This window comes from Heterodontus francisci, chromosome 18 (genome assembly GCF_036365525.1).
Source record: "Heterodontus francisci isolate sHetFra1 chromosome 18, sHetFra1.hap1, whole genome shotgun sequence".
In the NCBI taxonomy this organism is placed as follows: Eukaryota; Metazoa; Chordata; class Chondrichthyes; order Heterodontiformes; family Heterodontidae; genus Heterodontus; species Heterodontus francisci.
Genome location: NC_090388.1, coordinates 5,045,071 through 5,066,879, shown reverse-complemented (window position 1 = coordinate 5,066,879; position 21,809 = coordinate 5,045,071). Strand labels below are relative to the sequence as shown.

Below are 21,809 nucleotides of genomic sequence, written 5' to 3'. Positions count from 1 at the left end.
ATGATGATAACATCAACAACAGTAACACCAACTGTGGTGCCAATTTTTAAAATTTATTCATTCATGAGATGTGAGTATAGCTGGCGAGACCATCCCTAACTGTCCTTGAGAAGGTAGTGGTGAGCTACAGTCTGTGTGATGTAAGTGCTCCCACAGTCCTGTTTCCAGGATTTTGACCCAGTGACAATGAAGAAGTGAGATATATGTCAAAGTTAGGATGGTGTGTGCCTTAGAGGGGAACTTGCAGGTGGCAGTGCTACTATACGTCTGCTGTCCTCGCTCGTCTAGGTGGTAGAGGTTGCGGGTTTGGAAGGTGCTGTAAAAGGAGGCTTGGTGAGTTGCTGCTGTGCTGGTGGTGGAGGGAATGAATGTTTAAGATGGTGGATGGGGTGCCAATCAAACAGGCTGCTTTGTCTTGGCTGGTGTCGAGCTTCTTGAGTTGGAGCTGCACTCATCCAGGCAAGTGGAGAGTATTCCATCACACTCCTGACTTGTGCCTTGTAGATTGTGGGCAGGCTTTGGGGAGTCAGGAGGTGGATTAATCGCCCGAGCATTCCCAACATCTGAGCTGCTCTTGTAGCCACAATATTTATATGGCTGGTCCAGTTATGTTTCTGGCCATTGGTGACCCCCAGGTTGTTGATGGTGGGGTATTCAGTGATGGTAATGCCATTGAATGTCAAGGGAAGGTGATTAGATTCTCTCTTGTTGGAGATGGTCATTGCCTGACACTTGTGTAACACCAATGCTACTTGCCACTGAACAACCCAAGCTTGGATATTGTCCAGGTCTTGCTGCATGTGAACACGGACTGCTTCAGTATCTGAGGAGTCGCGAATGGTGCTGAACATCCCCATTTCTGACTTTATGTTGGAGGGAAGGTCAGTGATGAAGCAGCTGAAGATGGTTGGATCTAGGAGACTACCCTGAGGAATTGCTGCAATGTCCTGGAACTGAGATGATTGACCTCAACAATCACAACCATCTTCCTTTGTGCTAGTTATGACTCCAACCAGTGGAGAGTTTTCCCCCAATTCAACCTTGCTAGGCCTCTTTGATGCCACGCTCGATCAAATGCTGCCTTGATATCAAGGACACTCACTCTCACCTTACCTTCAGAATTTAGCTCTTTTGTTCACGTTTGGACCAAGTCTGTAGTGAGGACTGAAGCTGAGTGGTCCTGGCAGAACTCTGGCAGAGTCCTGGCGAGCAGGTTATTGGTGAGTAAGTGCCACTTGACATGATAAAACGCCTCAAGGTGCATCACAGGAGTATTACCAAACAAAACTTGACACCAAGTCACATAAGGGGATATTAGGACAGATGGCCAAAAGATTTGTCTAAGAGATAGGTTTTAAGGAGCATCTTAAAGGAGAACGGTAACCCCAATACTAATTGCAACAACTGTAACAGCTACAGTAATAACAAACACTGCACCAACAGCACTGATGGTAATGATTGTGAAGCTGATTATGGTCTAAATAAAATCCAAAGTTTGAGAATTAAGATTTATACGATACACATTTCCAAACCTTTAGCAAAACATTGACAGCAGTATTGAAACAAATCTGGAAACTATTCTTTGTTAGTGTTATTAATTTCCTAACTGATATAAATTGGGATTTGTTCTTCCTGTTTACATAAATCACTCTGAAGATTTAAAGATATTTTCATTTTGTTTTTGCTCATTAATAATTCTGTTTCTTAATTACTCACTGTCGATAGTTTTTCGATATCTTCATCTGATGCCCCTAATGATGCAAGGCCAAGCTCCTAAATATATATAATAAAGAAAGAATGTCATGTTAAATGTCTGATTATTCCAGCATTCAGTCACATTTACATTTACAGCTGCACAGCTGGTTCAAAGCACTAAAGTTGTAAGAGTTTATATTCCTCTCCAATTTCGCCTGATTGTTGGGCAGATCTGACACGAGAGGATGAGGAGAATTGGCCGGTGAGTTTTGGTTGCCTCGCCGGGGGTAATTGGTTGGGCCCCGGCGAGGCAAGGGTGGTCGTTTGGGGGGAAGGGGGGCGTCTTGGTTCCTGGGGGTGTTTGGGGAAGCGGGGGCGGCCCTCAATCGGGTACCCAATTGTCAGGGCCCACCCCCGGGGTGCTGAGAGGCCACCAGCTTTTACCAGGCAGCCTTTCCTGGCTCCAGGATGCCCGCTTGCCACGTGTAAAATCCGTGTGGAGGCGGGCAGAGACCCTTAAATGGCCATTAATTGGCAATTTAAGGGCCTTAATTGACCTGGGGCAGGTGGCCTGTTTTTTTGCCCCCATCGCCCTACATAAAGTGGGGCGGAGGCGGGAGTGGGTTGGGAAGGCCTCCCACTCAATTTTACACCCCCCACCCCCACCACCATCCGGCTCGTTGGGGTGATGTAAAATTCCAGCCTATGTGTCTCCAGTCCCACACCAACGTGGCTGACTCTAAAGCTCATCACAGCCCTCTCAGGGTAACTAGGGATGGGTAATAAATGCCCAGGATACACATATCTCATTTAAAATTGTTGCAAATAATGGGACTATTCCTGTAAAATACATGTTCTACAATTGTTGCCATAGTAATGCAGGGTACATGCATTTTTAGGCATTTAAAATGTAATGACATGGAGGGAGTGTAATTGATCTTGGGGTAAAATGAGAAAATGCTCCTGTTCAGTTGTCCAGGAGCCAGGTGTCCCTGTTACATTGTGGTAGGGTTCAGAGAGCTGTTGTTGTGATTTCCCCTCGCTCTGCCAATCCTGGCTCCCTGACAAAGGCAGGAATTCCGTGGGGAATCTGTCCATTAAGTTGCTCAGGCACCAAGAAGTAGGCTGGGATCAGGGTGAGTCACAGGAGCAGGTTGAAGTCCTGCTCTGATGTACTTGTGCTCACATTAGCCGACTGGATGATCCTGGTATTTTTCCGGGATTGGAGTGAAGTGAGACTTGCTGCTTTCAAATGTAAGGAATGCATTTTGCATTAACACTGTGGTGTGATGTTAATACTGCCTTAAGATAATTTCTAGTGGAGGTAGAATTGCTAATCTTCCAATTTTGATGCTAGTAATCTGTAATGATGAATAAAACACAGTTAAGACATACAGAGTAATATTGTTGCTGCATGAATGGAGTTAATATTTTGTGTGTGAAAACTCTTGAAAAAAACTTGAACTTGCATTTATATAGCACCATTTACATCACTGGATATACCAAAACCCTTCTCAATGTCTTCACTTCTGAAATGTAGTCACTGTTGTAATGTAGGCAAATGTGTCAGTTGATTTACACATAGCAAGCTCCCAAAAGCTGCAATTAGATAAATGAGCCGTTGTTTCAGTGATGTTGGACTGGGGATTGGGAGAACTCCCTTCCTCTTCCCTGAATAGAGAGTGCTGTGGCATCTTTGACAAACATCTGGGAGGGCAGACAGTTTAACATCTGATGTGAAAGATGGCACCTGAAAATGCAGCACTCCCAAAGTACCAGGATGACAGCTGAAATTATACACCTTAATCTCTGGAGTGGGGCTCGAACCCACAGATTTCTAACTCAGAGGCCAGAGTGATAGTACTGAGTCATGACTGACGCCTGAAAGCAATACAGTCTTACCCTCTTGCTCACCTGTAGATGATTACTTTGTCCGTGTAGTTCACCAATGCATCAATTTTAAAATTCTCAGCCTTGTTTTCAAATCCATTTCTGACCTCTCCCCTCCCTATCTATAATCTCCTCCAGCCCCACAACCCTCCGAGATCTCTGCCTCCTCCTATTCTGGCCTCTTAAACATCCCGATTTTAATCACTCAGCCATTGGCGGTCATGCCTTCAGCTGCCTGGGCCCTAAGCTCTGGAATTCCATCCCTAAAGCTCTCCAACTCTTCACGTCTCTCTTTTCCTAAAAGGCATTCCTTAAAACCTATATCTCTGACCAAGCTTTTGGTCACCTGTCCTAATATTTCCTTCTTTGGCTCGATGCTGATTTTTGTCTGATAATGCTCCAATGAAGCAGCTTAGGATGTTTTGCTACTTTAAAGGTGTCACCTAAATGCACGTTGTTGTCTGTAGCAACAAACTAAATCCCACCCTGCCTCTTATTTACCCAAACAGGAAAAAAAGGCAGATTAAAGAATCTGCTACTAGATTATTACATATAAAAATTATACAGAAATAGTAATTTCACTGAGACAAATGCCTGGAAGTGGAAATTATATAAAGCATTAAGATAATTAGAATCTTAAATACTGTAGATAACACCAATGAGAGGTAGTGAGCCTTTACCTGTGAGAATTGTGCAAACGGTTTGTCTGCCAACATAGGAATGTGTCCCAACAATTCATGACAGCAGTCGCTGTAAAGAAGGATGACAGTGTCATTGATAATTTTGGTTTCTTTTACAAGCAGCTTCTCAGGCCGGACCACACACTCCTGACTGACCACACACTCCACTCTGACCACAGACACCTAACTGACCACTCACTCCACTCTGACCACAGACACCTAACTGACCACACACTCCTGACTGACCACTCACTCCACTCTGACCACACACTCCTGACGGACCACACACTCCACTCTGACCACAGACACCTAACTGACCACTCACTCCACTCTGACCACAGACACCTAACTGACCACTCACTCCACTCTGACCACAGACACCTAACTGACCACACACTCCACTCTGACCACAGACACCTAACTGACCACTCACTCCACTCTGACCACAGACACCTAACTGACCACACACTCCACTCTGACCACAGACACCTAACTGACCACTCACTCCACTCTGACCACAGACACCTAACTGACCACTCACTCCACTCTGACCACAGACACCTAACTGACCACTCACTCCACTCTGACCACAGACACCTAACTGACCACTCACTCCACTCTGACCACAGACACCTAACTGACCACACACTCCACTCTGACCACAGACACCTAACTGACCACTCACTCCACTCTGACCACAGACACCTAACTGACCACTCACTCCACTCTGACCACAGACACCTAACTGACCACTCACTCCACTCTGACCACAGACACCTAACTGACCACACACTCCACTCTGACCACAGACACCTAACTGACCACTCACTCCACTCTGACCACAGACACCTAACTGACCACTCACTCCACTCTGACCACAGACACCTAACTGACCACACACTCCACTCTGACCACAGACACCTTACTGACCACACACTCCACTCTGACCACAGACACCTAACTGACCACACACTCCACTCTGACCACAGACACCTAACTGACCACTCACTCCACTCTGACCACAGACACCTAACTGACCACTCACTCCACTCTGACCACAGACACCTAACTGACCACTCACTCCACTCTGACCACAGACACCTAACTGACCACACACTCCACTCTGACCACAGACACCTAACTGACCACTCACTCCACTCTGACCACAGACACCTAACTGACCACTCACTCCACTCTGACCACAGACACCTAACTGACCACACACTCCACTCTGACCACAGACACCTAACTGACCACACACTCCTGACTGACCACACACTCCACTCTGACCACAGACACCTAACTGACCACTCACTCCACTCTGACCACAGACACCTAACTGACCACTCACTCCACTCTGACCACAGACACCTGACTGACCACTCACTCCACTCTGACCACAGACACCTGACTGACCACACACTCCACTCTGACCACAGACACCTTACTGACCACACACTCCACTCTGACCACAGACACCTAACTGACCACTCACTCCACTCTGACCACAGACACCTAACTGACCACTCACTCCACTCTGACCACAGACACCTAACTGACCACACACTCCACTCTGACCACAGACACCTAACTGACCACTCACTCCACTCTGACCACAGACACCTAACTGACCACTCACTCCACTCTGACCACAGACACCTAACTGACCACACACTCCACTCTGACCACAGACACCTAACTGACCACACACTCCACTCTGACCACAGACACCTAACTGACCACTCACTCCACTCTGACCACAGACACCTAACTGACCACACACTCCACTCTGACCACAGACACCTAACTGACCACTCACTCCACTCTGACCACAGACACCTAACTGACCACTCACTCCACTCTGACCACAGACACCTAACTGACCACTCACTCCACTCTGACCACAGACACCTAACTGACCACTCACTCCACTCTGACCACAGACACCTAACTGACCACACACTCCACTCTGACCACAGACACCTAACTGACCACTCACTCCACTCTGACCACAGACACCTAACTGACCACTCACTCCACTCTGACCACAGACACCTAACTGACCACTCACTCCACTCTGACCACAGACACCTAACTGACCACACACTCCACTCTGACCACAGACACCTAACTGACCACTCACTCCACTCTGACCACAGACACCTAACTGACCACTCACTCCACTCTGACCACAGACACCTAAGTGACCACACACTCCACTCTGACCACAGACACCTTACTGACCACACACTCCACTCTGACCACAGACACCTAACTGACCACACACTCCACTCTGACCACAGACACCTAACTGACCACTCACTCCACTCTGACCACAGACACCTAACTGACCACTCACTCCACTCTGACCACAGACACCTAACTGACCACTCACTCCACTCTGACCACAGACACCTAACTGACCACACACTCCACTCTGACCACAGACACCTAACTGACCACTCACTCCACTCTGACCACAGACACCTAACTGACCACTCACTCCACTCTGACCACAGACACCTAACTGACCACACACTCCACTCTGACCACAGACACCTAACTGACCACACACTCCTGACTGACCACACACTCCACTCTGACCACAGACACCTAACTGACCACTCACTCCACTCTGACCACAGACACCTAACTGACCACTCACTCCACTCTGACCACAGACACCTGACTGACCACTCACTCCACTCTGACCACAGACACCTGACTGACCACACACTCCACTCTGACCACAGACACCTTACTGACCACACACTCCACTCTGACCACAGACACCTAACTGACCACTCACTCCACTCTGACCACAGACACCTAACTGACCACTCACTCCACTCTGACCACAGACACCTAACTGACCACTCACTCCACTCTGACCACAGACACCTAACTGACCACACACTCCACTCTGACCACAGACACCTAACTGACCACTCACTCCACTCTGACCACAGACACCTAACTGACCACTCACTCCACTCTGACCACAGACACCTAACTGACCACACACTCCACTCTGACCACAGACACCTAACTGACCACACACTCCTGACTGACCACACACTCCACTCTGACCACAGACACCTAACTGACCACTCACTCCACTCTGACCACAGACACCTAACTGACCACTCACTCCACTCTGACCACAGACACCTAACTGACCACACACTCCTGACTGACCACTCACTCCGCTCTGACCACACACTCCTGACTGACCACACACTCCACTCTGACCACAGACACCTAACTGACCACTCACTCCACTCTGACCACAGACACCTAACTGACCACACACTCCTGACTGACCACTCACTCCGCTCTGACCACACACTCCTGACTGACCACACACTCCACTCTGACCACAGACACCTAGCTGACCACTCACTCCGCTCTGACCACACACTCCTGACTGACCACACACTCCACTCTGACCACAGACACCTAACTGACCACACACTCCTGACTGACCACACACTCCACTCTGACCACAGACACCTAACTGACCACTCACTCCACTCTGACCACACACTCCTGACTGACCACACACTCCACTCTGACCACAGACACCTAACTGACCACACACTCATGACTGACCACTCACTCCACTCTGACCACAGACACCTAACTGACCACTCACTCCACTCTGACCACACACTCCTGACTGACCACTCACTCCACTCTGACCACAGACACCTGACTGACCACACACTCCACTCTGACCACAGCCACCTAACTGACCACACACTCCTGACTGACCACTCACTCCACTCTGACCACAGACACCTGACTGACCACTCACTCCACTCTGACCACAGACACCTGACTGACCACACACTCCACTCTGACCACAGACACCTGACTGACCACACACTCCACTCTGACCACAGCCACCTAACTGACCACACACTCCTGACTGACCACTCACTCCACTCTGACCACAGACACCTGACTGACCACACACTCCACTCTGACCACAGCCACCTAACTGACCACACACTCCTGACTGACCACTCACTCCACTCTGACCACAGACACCTGACTGACCACTCACTCCACTCTGACCACAGACACCTGACTGACCACTCACTCCACTCTGACCACAGACACCTGACTGACCACTCACTCCACTCTGACCACACACTCCTGACTGACCACACACCACTCTGACCACAGACACCTAACTGACCACACACTCCTGACTGACCACTCACTCCACTCTGACCACAGACACCTGACTGACCACTCACTCCACTCTGGCCACAGGCACCTGACTAACCACACACTCCTGACTGACCACACGCTCCACTCTGACCACAGACACCTAACTGACCACACACTCCTGACTGACCACACACTCCACTCTGACCACAGACACCTAACTGACCACACACTCCTGACTGACCACACACTACTGAATGACCACAGACACCTAACTGACCACTCACTCCACTCTGACCACACACTCCTGACTGACCACACACTCCACTCTGACCACAGACACCTAACTGACCACTCACTCCACTCTGACCACACACTCCTGACTGACCACACACTCCACTCTGACCACAGACACCTAACTGACCACACACTCATGACTGACCACACACTCCACTCTGACCACAGACACCTAACTGACCACTCACTCCACTCTGACCACACACTCCTGACTGACCACTCACTCCACTCTGACCACAGACACCTGACTGACCACACACTCCAATCTGACCACAGCCACCTAACTGACCACACACTCCTGACTGACCACTCACTCCACTCTGACCACAGACACCTGACTGACCACTCACTCCACTCTGACCACAGACACCTGACTGACCACACACTCCACTCTGACCACAGACACCTAACTGACCACACACTCCTGACTGACCACTCACTCCACTCTGACCACACACTCCTGACTGATCACACACTCCACTCTGACCACAGACACCTAACTGACCACACACTCCTGACTGACCACTCACTCCTGACTGACCACAGACACCTGACTGACCACTCACTCCACTCTGGCCACAGACACCTGACTAACCACACACTCCTAACTGACCACACGCTCCACTCTGACCACAGACACCTAACTGACCACACACTCCTGACTGACCACTCACTCCTGACTGACCACAGACACCTGACTGACCACTCACTCCACTCTGGCCACAGACACCTGACTAACCACACACTCCTAACTGACCACACGCTCCACTCTGACCACAGACACCTAACTGACCACTCACTCCACTCTGACCACAGACACCTAACTGACCACTCACTCCACTCTGACCACAGACACCTGACTGACCACACACTCCACTCTGACCACAGCCACCTAACTGACCACACACTCCTGACTGACCACTCACTCCACTCTGACCACAGACACCTGACTGACCACTCACTCCACTCTGACCACAGACACCTGACTGACCACACACTCCACTCTGACCACAGACACCTGACTGACCACACACTCCACTCTGACCACAGCCACCTAACTGACCACACACTCCTGACTGACCACTCACTCCACTCTGACCACAGACACCTGACTGACCACACACTCCACTCTGACCACAGCCACCTAACTGACCACACACTCCTGACTGACCACTCACTCCACTCTGACCACAGACACCTGACTGACCACTCACTCCACTCTGACCACAGACACCTGACTGACCACTCACTCCACTCTGACCACACACTCCTGACTGACCACACACCACTCTGACCACAGACACCTAACTGACCACACACTCCTGACTGACCACTCACTCCACTCTGACCACAGACACCTGACTGACCACTCACTCCACTCTGGCCACAGGCACCTGACTAACCACACACTCCTGACTGACCACACGCTCCACTCTGACCACAGACACCTAACTGACCACACACTCCTGACTGACCACACACTCCACTCTGACCACAGACACCTAACTGACCACACACTCCTGACTGACCACACACTACTGAATGACCACAGACACCTAACTGACCACTCACTCCACTCTGACCACACACTCCTGACTGACCACACACTCCACTCTGACCACAGACACCTAACTGACCACTCACTCCACTCTGACCACACACTCCTGACTGACCACACACTCCACTCTGACCACAGACACCTAACTGACCACACACTCATGACTGACCACACACTCCACTCTGACCACAGACACCTAACTGACCACTCACTCCACTCTGACCACACACTCCTGACTGACCACTCACTCCACTCTGACCACAGACACCTGACTGACCACACACTCCAATCTGACCACAGCCACCTAACTGACCACACACTCCTGACTGACCACTCACTCCACTCTGACCACAGACACCTGACTGACCACTCACTCCACTCTGACCACAGACACCTGACTGACCACACACTCCACTCTGACCACAGACACCTAACTGACCACACACTCCTGACTGACCACTCACTCCACTCTGACCACACACTCCTGACTGACCACACACTCCACTCTGACCACAGACACCTAACTGACCACACACTCCTGACTGACCACTCACTCCTGACTGACCACAGACACCTGACTGACCACTCACTCCACTCTGGCCACAGACACCTGACTAACCACACACTCCTAACTGACCACACGCTCCACTCTGACCACAGACACCTAACTGACCACACACTCCTGACTGACCACTCACTCCTGACTGACCACAGACACCTGACTGACCACTCACTCCACTCTGGCCACAGACACCTGACTAACCACACACTCCTAACTGACCACACGCTCCACTCTGACCACAGACACCTAACTGACCACTCACTCCACTCTGACCACAGACACCTAACTGACCACTCACTCCACTCTGACCACAGACACCTAACTGACCACTCACTCCACTCTGACCACAGACACCTAACTGACCACACACTCCACTCTGACCACAGACACCTAACTGACCACACACTCCACTCTGACCACAGACACCTAACTGACCACTCACTCCACTCTGACCACAGACACCTAACTGACCACACACTCCACTCTGACCACAGACACCTAACTGACCACTCACTCCACTCTGACCACAGACACCTAACTGACCACACACTCCACTCTGACCACAGACACCTAACTGACCACTCACTCCACTCTGACCACAGACACCTAACTGACCACTCACTCCACTCTGACCACAGACACCTAACTGACCACTCACTCCACTCTGACCACAGACACCTAACTGACCACTCACTCCACTCTGACCACAGACACCTAACTGACCACTCACTCCACTCTGACCACAGACACCTAACTAACCACACACTCCACTCTGACCACAGACACCTAACTGACCACTCACTCCACTCTGACCACAGACACCTAACTGACCACTCACTCCACTCTGACCACAGACACCTGACTAACCACTCACTCCACTCTGACCACACACTCCTGACTGACCACACACTCCACTCTGACCACAGACACCTAACTGACCACACACTCCTGACTGACCACACACTCCACTCTGACCACAGACACCTAACTGACCACTCACTCCACTCTGACCACAGACACCTAACTGACCACACACTCCTGACTGACCACTCACTCCACTCTGACCACACACTCCTGACTGACCACACACTCCTGACTGACCACACACTCCACTCTGACCACAGACACCTAACTGACCACACACTCCTGACTGACCACTCACTCCACTCTGACCACACACTCCTGACTGACCACACACTCCACTCTGACCACAGACACCTAACTGACCACACACTCCTGACTGACCACTCACTCCACTCTGACCACACACTCCTGACTGACCACACACTCCACTCTGACCACAGACACCTAACTGACCACACACTCCTGACTGACCACACACTACTGAATGACCACAGACACCTAACTGACCACTCACTCCACTCTGACCACACACTCCTGACTGACCACACACTCCACTCTGACCACAGACACCTAACTGACCACTCACTCCACTCTGACCACACACTCCTGACTGACCACACACTCCACTCTGACCACAGACACCTAACTGACCACTCACTCCACTCTGACCACACACTCCTGACTGACCACACACTCCACTCTGACCACAGACACCTAACTGACCACACACTCCTGACTGACCACACACTCCACTCTGACCACAGACACCTAACTGACCACACACTCATGACTGACCACACACTCCACTCTGACCACAGACACCTAACTGACCACTCACTCCACTCTGACCACACACTCCTGACTGACCACACACTCCACTCTGACCACAGACACCTAACTGACCACACACTCATGACTGACCACACACTCCACTCTGACCACAGACACCTAACTGACCACTCACTCCACTCTGACCACACACTCCTGACTGACCACTCACTCCACTCTGACCACAGACACCTGACTGACCACACACTCCACTCTGACCACAGCCACCTAACTGACCACACACTCCTGACTGACCACTCACTCCACTCTGACCACAGACACCTGACTGACCACTCACTCCACTCTGACCACAGACACCTGACTGACCACACTCCACTCTGACCACACACTCGTGACTGACCACACACTCCACTCTGACCACAGACACCTAACTGACCACACACTCCTGACTGACCACACACTCCACTCTGACCACAGACACCTAACTGACCACACACTCCACTCTGACCACTCACTCCACTCTGACCACACACTCCTGACTGACCACACACTCCACTCTGACCACAGACACCTAACTGACCACACACTCCTGACTGACCACTCACTCCACTCTGACCACAGACACCTGACTGACCACTCACTCCACTCTGGCCACACACTCCTGACTGACCACACACTCCTGACTGACCACACGCTCCACTCTGACCACAGACACCTAACTGACCACACACTCCTGACTGACCACACACGGCACTCTGACCACAGACACCTAACTGACCACACACTCCTGACTGACCACTCACTCCACTCTGACCACACACTCCTGACTGACCACACACTCCACTCTGACCACAGACACCTAACTGACCACACACTCCTGACTGACCACACACTACTGAATGACCACAGACACCTAACTGACCACTCACTCCACTCTGACCACACACTCCTGACTGACCACACACTCCACTCTGACCACAGACACCTAACTGACCACTCACTCCACTCTGACCACACACTCCTGACTGACCACACACTCCACTCTGACCACAGACACCTAACTGACCACACACTCCTGACTGACCACACACTCCACTCTGACCACAGACACCTAACTGACCACACACTCATGACTGACCACACACTCCACTCTGACCACAGACACCTAACTGACCACTCACTCCACTCTGACCACACACTCCTGACTGACCACTCACTCCACTCTGACCACAGACACCTGACTGACCACACACTCCACTCTGACCACAGCCACCTAACTGACCACACACTCCTGACTGACCACTCACTCCACTCTGACCACAGACACCTGACTGACCACTCACTCCACTCTGACCACAGACACCTGACTGACCACACACTCCACTCTGACCACAGACACCTAACTGACCACACACTCCTGACTGACCACTCACTCCACTCTGACCACACACTCCTGACTGACCACACACTCCACTCTGACCACAGACACCTAACTGACCACACACTCCTGACTGACCACTCACTCCACTCTGACCACAGACACCTGACTGACCACTCACTCCACTCTGGCCACAGACACCTGACTAACCACACACCCCTGACTGACCACACGCTCCACTCTGACCACAGACACCTAACTGACCACACACTCCTGACTGACCACACACTACTGAATGACCACTCACTCCACTCTGACCACAGACACCTAACTGACAACTCACTCCACTCTGACCACAGACACCTAACTGACCACTCACTCCACTCTGACCACAGACACCTGACTGAACACACACTCCACTCTGACCACAGACACCTGACTGACCACACACTCCACTCTGACCACAGACACCTAACTGACCACACACTCCTGACTGACCACACACTCCACTCTGACCACAGACACCTAACTGACCACTCACTCCACTCTGACCACACACTCCTGACTGACCACACACTCCACTCTGACCACAGACACCTAACTGACCACTCACTCCACTCTGACCACACACTCCTGACTGACCACACACTCCCCTCTGACCACAGACACCTAACTGACCACACACTCCGGACTGACCACACACTCCACTCAGACCACAGACACCTAACTGACCACACACTCCTGACTGACCACACACTCCACTCTGACCACAGACACCTAACTGACCACTCACTCCACTCTGACCACACACTCCTGACAGACCACACACTCCACTCTGACCACAGACACCTAACTGACCACACACTCATGACTGACCACTCACTCCACTCTGACCACAGACACCTGACTGACCACACACTCCACTCTGACCACAGACACCTAACTGACCACACACTCCTGACTGACCACTCACTCCACTCTGACCACAGACACCTGACTGACCACTCACTCCACTCTGACCACAGACACCTAACTGACCACACACTCCTGACTGACCACTCACTCCACTCTGACCACACACTCCTGACTGACCACACACTCCACTCTGACCACAGACACCTAACTGACCACACACCCCTGACTGACCACTCACTCCACTCTGACCACAGACTCCTGACTGACCACTCACTCCACTCTGACCACAGACACCTGACTAACCACACACTCCTGACTGACCACACGCTCCACTCTGACCACAGACACCTAACTGACCACACACTCCTGACTGACCACAGACACCTAACTGACAACTCACTCCACTCTGACCACAGACACCTAACTGACCACACACTCCTGACTGACCACACACTACTGAATGACCACTCACTCCACTCTGACCACAGACACCTAACTGACAACTCACTCCACTCTGACCACAGACACCTAACTGACCACTCACTCCTGACTGACCACACACTCCACTCTGACCACAGACACCTAACTGACCACTCACTCCTGACTGACCACACACTCCACTCTGACCACAGACACCTAACTGACCACTCACTCCTGACTGACCACACACTCCACTCTGACCACAGACACCTAACTGACCACACACTCCTGACTGACCACACACTCCACTCTGACCACAGACACCTAACTGACCACACACTCCTGACTGACCACTCACTCCACTCTGACCACACACTCCTGACTGACCACTCACTCCACTCTGACCACAGACACCTGACTGACCACACACTCCACTCTGACCACAGACACCTGACTGACCACTCACTCCACTCTGACTACAGACACCTAACTGACCACTCACTCCACTCTGACCACAGACACCTAACTGACCACACACTCCTGACTGACCACACACTCCACTCTGACCACAGACACCTGACTGACCACTCACTCCACTCTGACTACAGACACCTAACTGACCACTCACTCCACTCTGACCACAGACACCTAACTGACCACACACTCCTGACTGAACACACACTCCACTCTGACCACAGACACCTAACTGACCACTCACTCCTGACTGACCACACACTCCACTCTGACCACAGACACCTAACTGACCACACACTCCTGACTGACCACTCACTCCACTCTGACCACAGACACCTAACTGACCACACACTCCTGACTGACCACTCACTCCACTCTGACCACAGACACCTAACTGACCACACACTCCTGACTGCCCACTCACTCCACTCTGACCACAGACACCTGACTGACCACTCACTCCACTCTGACCACAGACACCTGACTGACCACACACTCCACTCTGACCACAGACACCTAACTGACCACACACTCCTGACTGACCACTCACTCCACTCTGACCACACACTCCTAACTGACCACACACTCCACTCTGACCAGAGACACCTAACTGACCACACACTCCACTCTGACCACAGACACCTGACTGACCACTCACTCCACTCTGACCACAGACACCTGACTGACCACTCACTCCACTCTGACCACAGACACCGAACTGACCACATACTCCTGACTGACCACACACTCCACTCTGACCACACACTCCTGACTGACCACACACTACTGAATGACCACTCACTCCACTCTGACCACAGACACCTAACTGACCACTCACTCCACTCTGACCACACACTCCTGACTGACCACACACTCCACTCTGACCACAGACACCTAACTGACCACACACTCCTGACTGACCACTCACTCCACTCTGACCACAGACTCCTGACTGACCACACACTCCTGACTGACCACACACTCCACTCTGACCACAGACACCTAACTGACCACACACTCCTGACTGACCACACACTCCACTCTGACCACAGACACCTAACTGACCACACACTCCTGACTGACCACTCACTCCACTCTGACCACAGACACCTAACTGACCACTCACTCCACTCTGACCACAGACACCTGACTGAACACACACTCCACTCTGACCACAGACACCTGACTGACCACACACTCCACTCTGACCACAGACACCTAACTGACCACACACTCCTGACTGACCACACACTCCACTCTGACCACAGACACCTAACTGACCACTCACTCCACTCTGACCACACACTCCTGACTGACCACACACTCCATTCTGACCACAGACACCTAACTGACCACACACTCCTGACTGACCACACACTCCACTCTGACCACAGACACCTAACTGACCACACACTCCTGACTGACCACACACTCCACTCAGACCACAGACACCTAACTGACCACACCCTCCTGACTGACCACACACTCCACTCTGACCACAGACACCTAACTGACCACTCACTCCACTCTGACCACACACTCCTGACAGACCACACACTCCACTCTGACCACAGACACCTAACTGACCACACACTCCTGACTGACCACACACTCCACTCTGACCACAGACACCTGACTGACCACTCACTCCACTCTGACCACAGACACCTAACTGACCACATACTCCTGACTGACCACTCACTCCACTCTGACCACAGACACCTGACTGACCACACACTCCACTCTGACCACAGACACCTAACTGACCACACACTCCTGACTGACCACTCACTCCACTCTGACCACAGACACCTGACTGACCACTCACTCCACTCTGACCACAGACACCTGACTGACCACACACTCCACTCTGACCACAGACACCTAACTGACCACACACTCCTGACTGACCACTCACTCCACTCTGACCACACACTCCTGACTGACCACACACTCCACTCTGACCACAGACACCTAACTGACCACACACTCCTGACTGACCACTCACTCCACTCTGACCACAGACACCTGACTGACCACTCACTCCACTCTGACCACAGACACCTAACTGACCACACACTCCTGACTGACCACTCACTCCACTCTGACCACAGACACCTGACTGACCACTCACTCCACTCTGACCACAGACACCTAACTGACCACACACTCCTGACTGACCACACACTACTGAATGACCACTCACTCCACTCTGACCACAGACACCTAACTGACAACTCACTCCACTCTGACCACAGACACCTAACTGACCACTCACTCCACTCTGACCACAGTCACCTGACTGAACACACACTCCACTCTGACCACAGACACCTAACTGACCACTCACTCCTGACTGACCACTCACTCCACTCTGACCACAGACACCTAACTGACCACACACTCCTGACTGACCACTCACTCCACTCTGACCACACACTCCTGACTGACCACTCACTCCACTCTGACCACAGACACCTGACTGACCACACACTCCACTCTGACCACAGACACCTGACTGACCACACACTCCACTCTGACCACAGACACCTGACTGACCACTCACTCCACTCTGACTACAGACACCTAACTGACCACTCACTCCACTCTGACCACAGACACCTAACTGACCACACACTCCTGACTGACCACTCACTCCACTCTGACCACAGACACCTAACTGACCACACACTCCTGACTGACCACACACTCCACTCTGACCACAGACACCTAACTGACCACACACTCCTGACTGACCACTCACTCCACTCTGACCACAGACACCTGACTGACCACTCACTCCACTCTGACCACAGACACCTGACTGACCACACACTCCACTCTGACCACAGACACCTAACTGACCACACACTCCTGACTGACCACACACTCCACTCTGACCACACACTCCTAACTGACCACACACTCCACTCTGACCAGAGACACCTAACTGACCACACACTCCACTCTGACCACAGACACCTGACTGACCACTCACTCCACTCTGACCACAGACGCCTGACTGACCACTCACTCCACTCTGACCACAGACACCTAACTGACCACACACTCCTGACTGACCACACACTACTGAATGACCACTCACTCCACTCTGACCACAGACAACTAACTGACCACTCACTCCACTCTGACCACACACTCCTGACTGACCACACACTCCACTCTGACCACAGACACCTAACTGACCACACACTCCTGACTGACCACTCACTCCACTCTGACCACAGACTCCTGACTGACCACACACTCCTGACTGACCACACACTCCACTCTGACCACAGACTCCTGACTGACCACACACTCCTGACTGACCACACACTCCACTGTGACCACAGACACCTAACTGACCACACACTCCTGACTGACCACACACTCCACTCTGACCACAGACACCTAACTGACCACACACTCCTGACTGACCACTCACTCCACTCTGACCACAGACACCTGACTGAACACACACTCCTGACTGACCACACACTGCACTCTGACCACAGACTCCTGACTGACCACTCACTACACACTGACCACTCACTCCTGACTGATCACTCACTCCTGACTGACCACTCCCTCCTGAATGACCACTTATTCCTGACTGACCACTCACTCCTGACTGGCCACTCACTCCACTCTGACCACAGACACCTGACTGAACACACACTCCTGACTGACCACTCACTCCACTCTGACCACAGACTCCTGAATGACCACACACTCCTGACTGACCACTCACTCTTGACTGACCACTCACTCCACTCTGACCAGAGACTCCTGACTGACCACACACTCCTGACTGACCACTCACTCCTGAATGACTACTCATTCCATTCTGACCACTCACTCCTGACTGACCACTCACACCACTCTGACCACTCACTCCTGACTGATCACTCCCTCCTGACTGACCACTCACCCCTAACTGACCTCCATCTCCACTCATTATTGACCACTCACACCACACTGACCACTCCCTCCACTCTTACCATACACTCCTGACTGACCACTCCCTACTGAGTGACCACACCCTCCACTCTGACCACTCCCTCCACTTTGACCACTCACTCCTGACTAGCCACACACTCTGACTGACCACTCGCTCCACTCTGACCATACACTCCTGACTGACCACTCCCTACTGAGTGACTACACCCTCCACTCTGACCACTCCCTCCACTCTGACCACTCACTTCACTCTGACCACTCTCTCCTGACTGACTACTCCATCCTGAATGACCACTCACTCCACTCTGACCACTCACTCCCGACTGACCACTCACTCCTGACTGACCACTCCCTCCACTCTGACCACTCACTCCTGACTGACCACTCTACTGACTGACCACACCCTCCTGAATGATCACTCACTCCATTCTGACCACTCATTCCTGACTCATCACTCACTCCTGACTGATCACTCCCTCCTGAATGACCACTCACTCCACTCAGGCCACTCCCTACTGACAGACCACTCACTCCACTCTGACCACTCACTCCTGACTGATCACTCACTCCTGACTGACCACTCCCTCCTGAATGGCCACTCACTTCTAACTGACCACTCACTCCACTCATTATTGACCACTCACACCACACTGACCACTCATGCCAATCTGACCACTCACTCCTGACTGACCACTCCCTTCTGAATGACCACTCACTCTTGATTGATCACTCACTCTTGAATGACCACTCACTCCATTCTGACCACTCACTCCTCTCTGACCACACACCCCTGACTGACCACTCACTCCTGACTGACCACTCCCTCTACTCTGACCATACACTCCTGACTGACCACTCCCTACTGACTGACTACACCCTCCACTCTGACCACTCCTTCCACTCTGACCACTCACTCCTGACTGACTACTCCATCCTGACTGACCACTCCCTCCTGTATGACCACTCACTGCACTCTGACCACTCCCTCCTGAATGACCACTCACTCCTGACTGTCCACCCCCTGCAGACTGACCACTCCCTTCATTCGGACTACTCCTTCCACTCTGACCACTCACTCCACTCTGACCATTCACTCCTGACTCATCACACACTCCTGACTGACCACTCACTCCACTCTGACCACTCACTACTGACTGACTTCTCACACCACTCTGTCCACTCCCTGCTGACTGACCACTCCCTCCACTCTGACCACTCCCTCCACTCTGACCACTCACTCCATTCTGTCCACTCACTCCTGACTGATCACTCACTCCTGACGGACCACTCCTTCCTGAATGACCACTCACTGCACTCAGACCACTCACTCATGATTGACCACTCACACCACTCTGACCACTCACTCCTGACTGACCACACACTCTACTCTGACCACTCCCTACTGACTGATCACTCACTCCAGACTGACCACTCACTCCACTCTGACAACACACTCCTGACTGACCACACACTCTGACTGACCACTCACTCTTGACTGACCACTCCCTCCACTCTGACCCCACACTCCACTCTGGCCCCACACTCCACTCTGACCACTCCCTACTGACTGAGCACTCCTTCCTGAATGACCACTCACTCCACTCTGACCACTCACTCCTGACTGTCCACTACCTCCACTCTCACCACTCCCTCCTGACTGATCACTCCCTCCACTCTCACCATACACTCCTGACTGACCACTCCCTACTGACTGACCACTCCTTCCTGAATGACCAGTCACTCCATTCTGACCACTCACTCCACTCTGACCCCACACTCCACTCTGACCCCACACTCCAATCTGACCACTCCCTACTGACTGACCACTCACTCCTGGCTGACCACTCACACCACTTTGACCACTCACTCCTGACTGACCACACTCCACTCTGACCACTCCTTACTGACTGACCACACACTCCTGACTGTCCATTCCCTCCTGACTGACCACTCCCTCTACTGTGGCCACTCCCTCCACTCTGACCACTCTCATCATTCTGACCACTCCCTACTGACTGACCACTCACACCTGACTGACCATTCACTCCTGACTGTCCACTCCCTCCTGACTGACCACTGCCTCCACAGAGGCCACTCCCTCCACTCTGATCACTCACTCCATTCTGACCACTCACTCATGATTGACCA

General features: G+C 52.0%; 1 protein-coding gene across 1 annotated transcript in view; it reads right to left on the bottom strand.

Moving 5' to 3' along the window:
* th2 (tyrosine hydroxylase 2) overlaps positions 1 to 21,809 on the bottom strand; it is a 62,424-nt gene that overhangs the window by 10,097 nt on the left and 30,518 nt on the right. Inside the window, exons 9-10 of the mRNA XM_068050039.1 lie at positions 4,266 to 4,335; positions 1,717 to 1,773 (exon numbers count right to left, since the gene is read on the bottom strand). Of these exons, the coding sequence (XP_067906140.1) occupies positions 1,717 to 1,773; positions 4,266 to 4,335 (127 nt within the window). The remainder of the gene's footprint in view (positions 1 to 1,716; positions 1,774 to 4,265; positions 4,336 to 21,809) is intronic.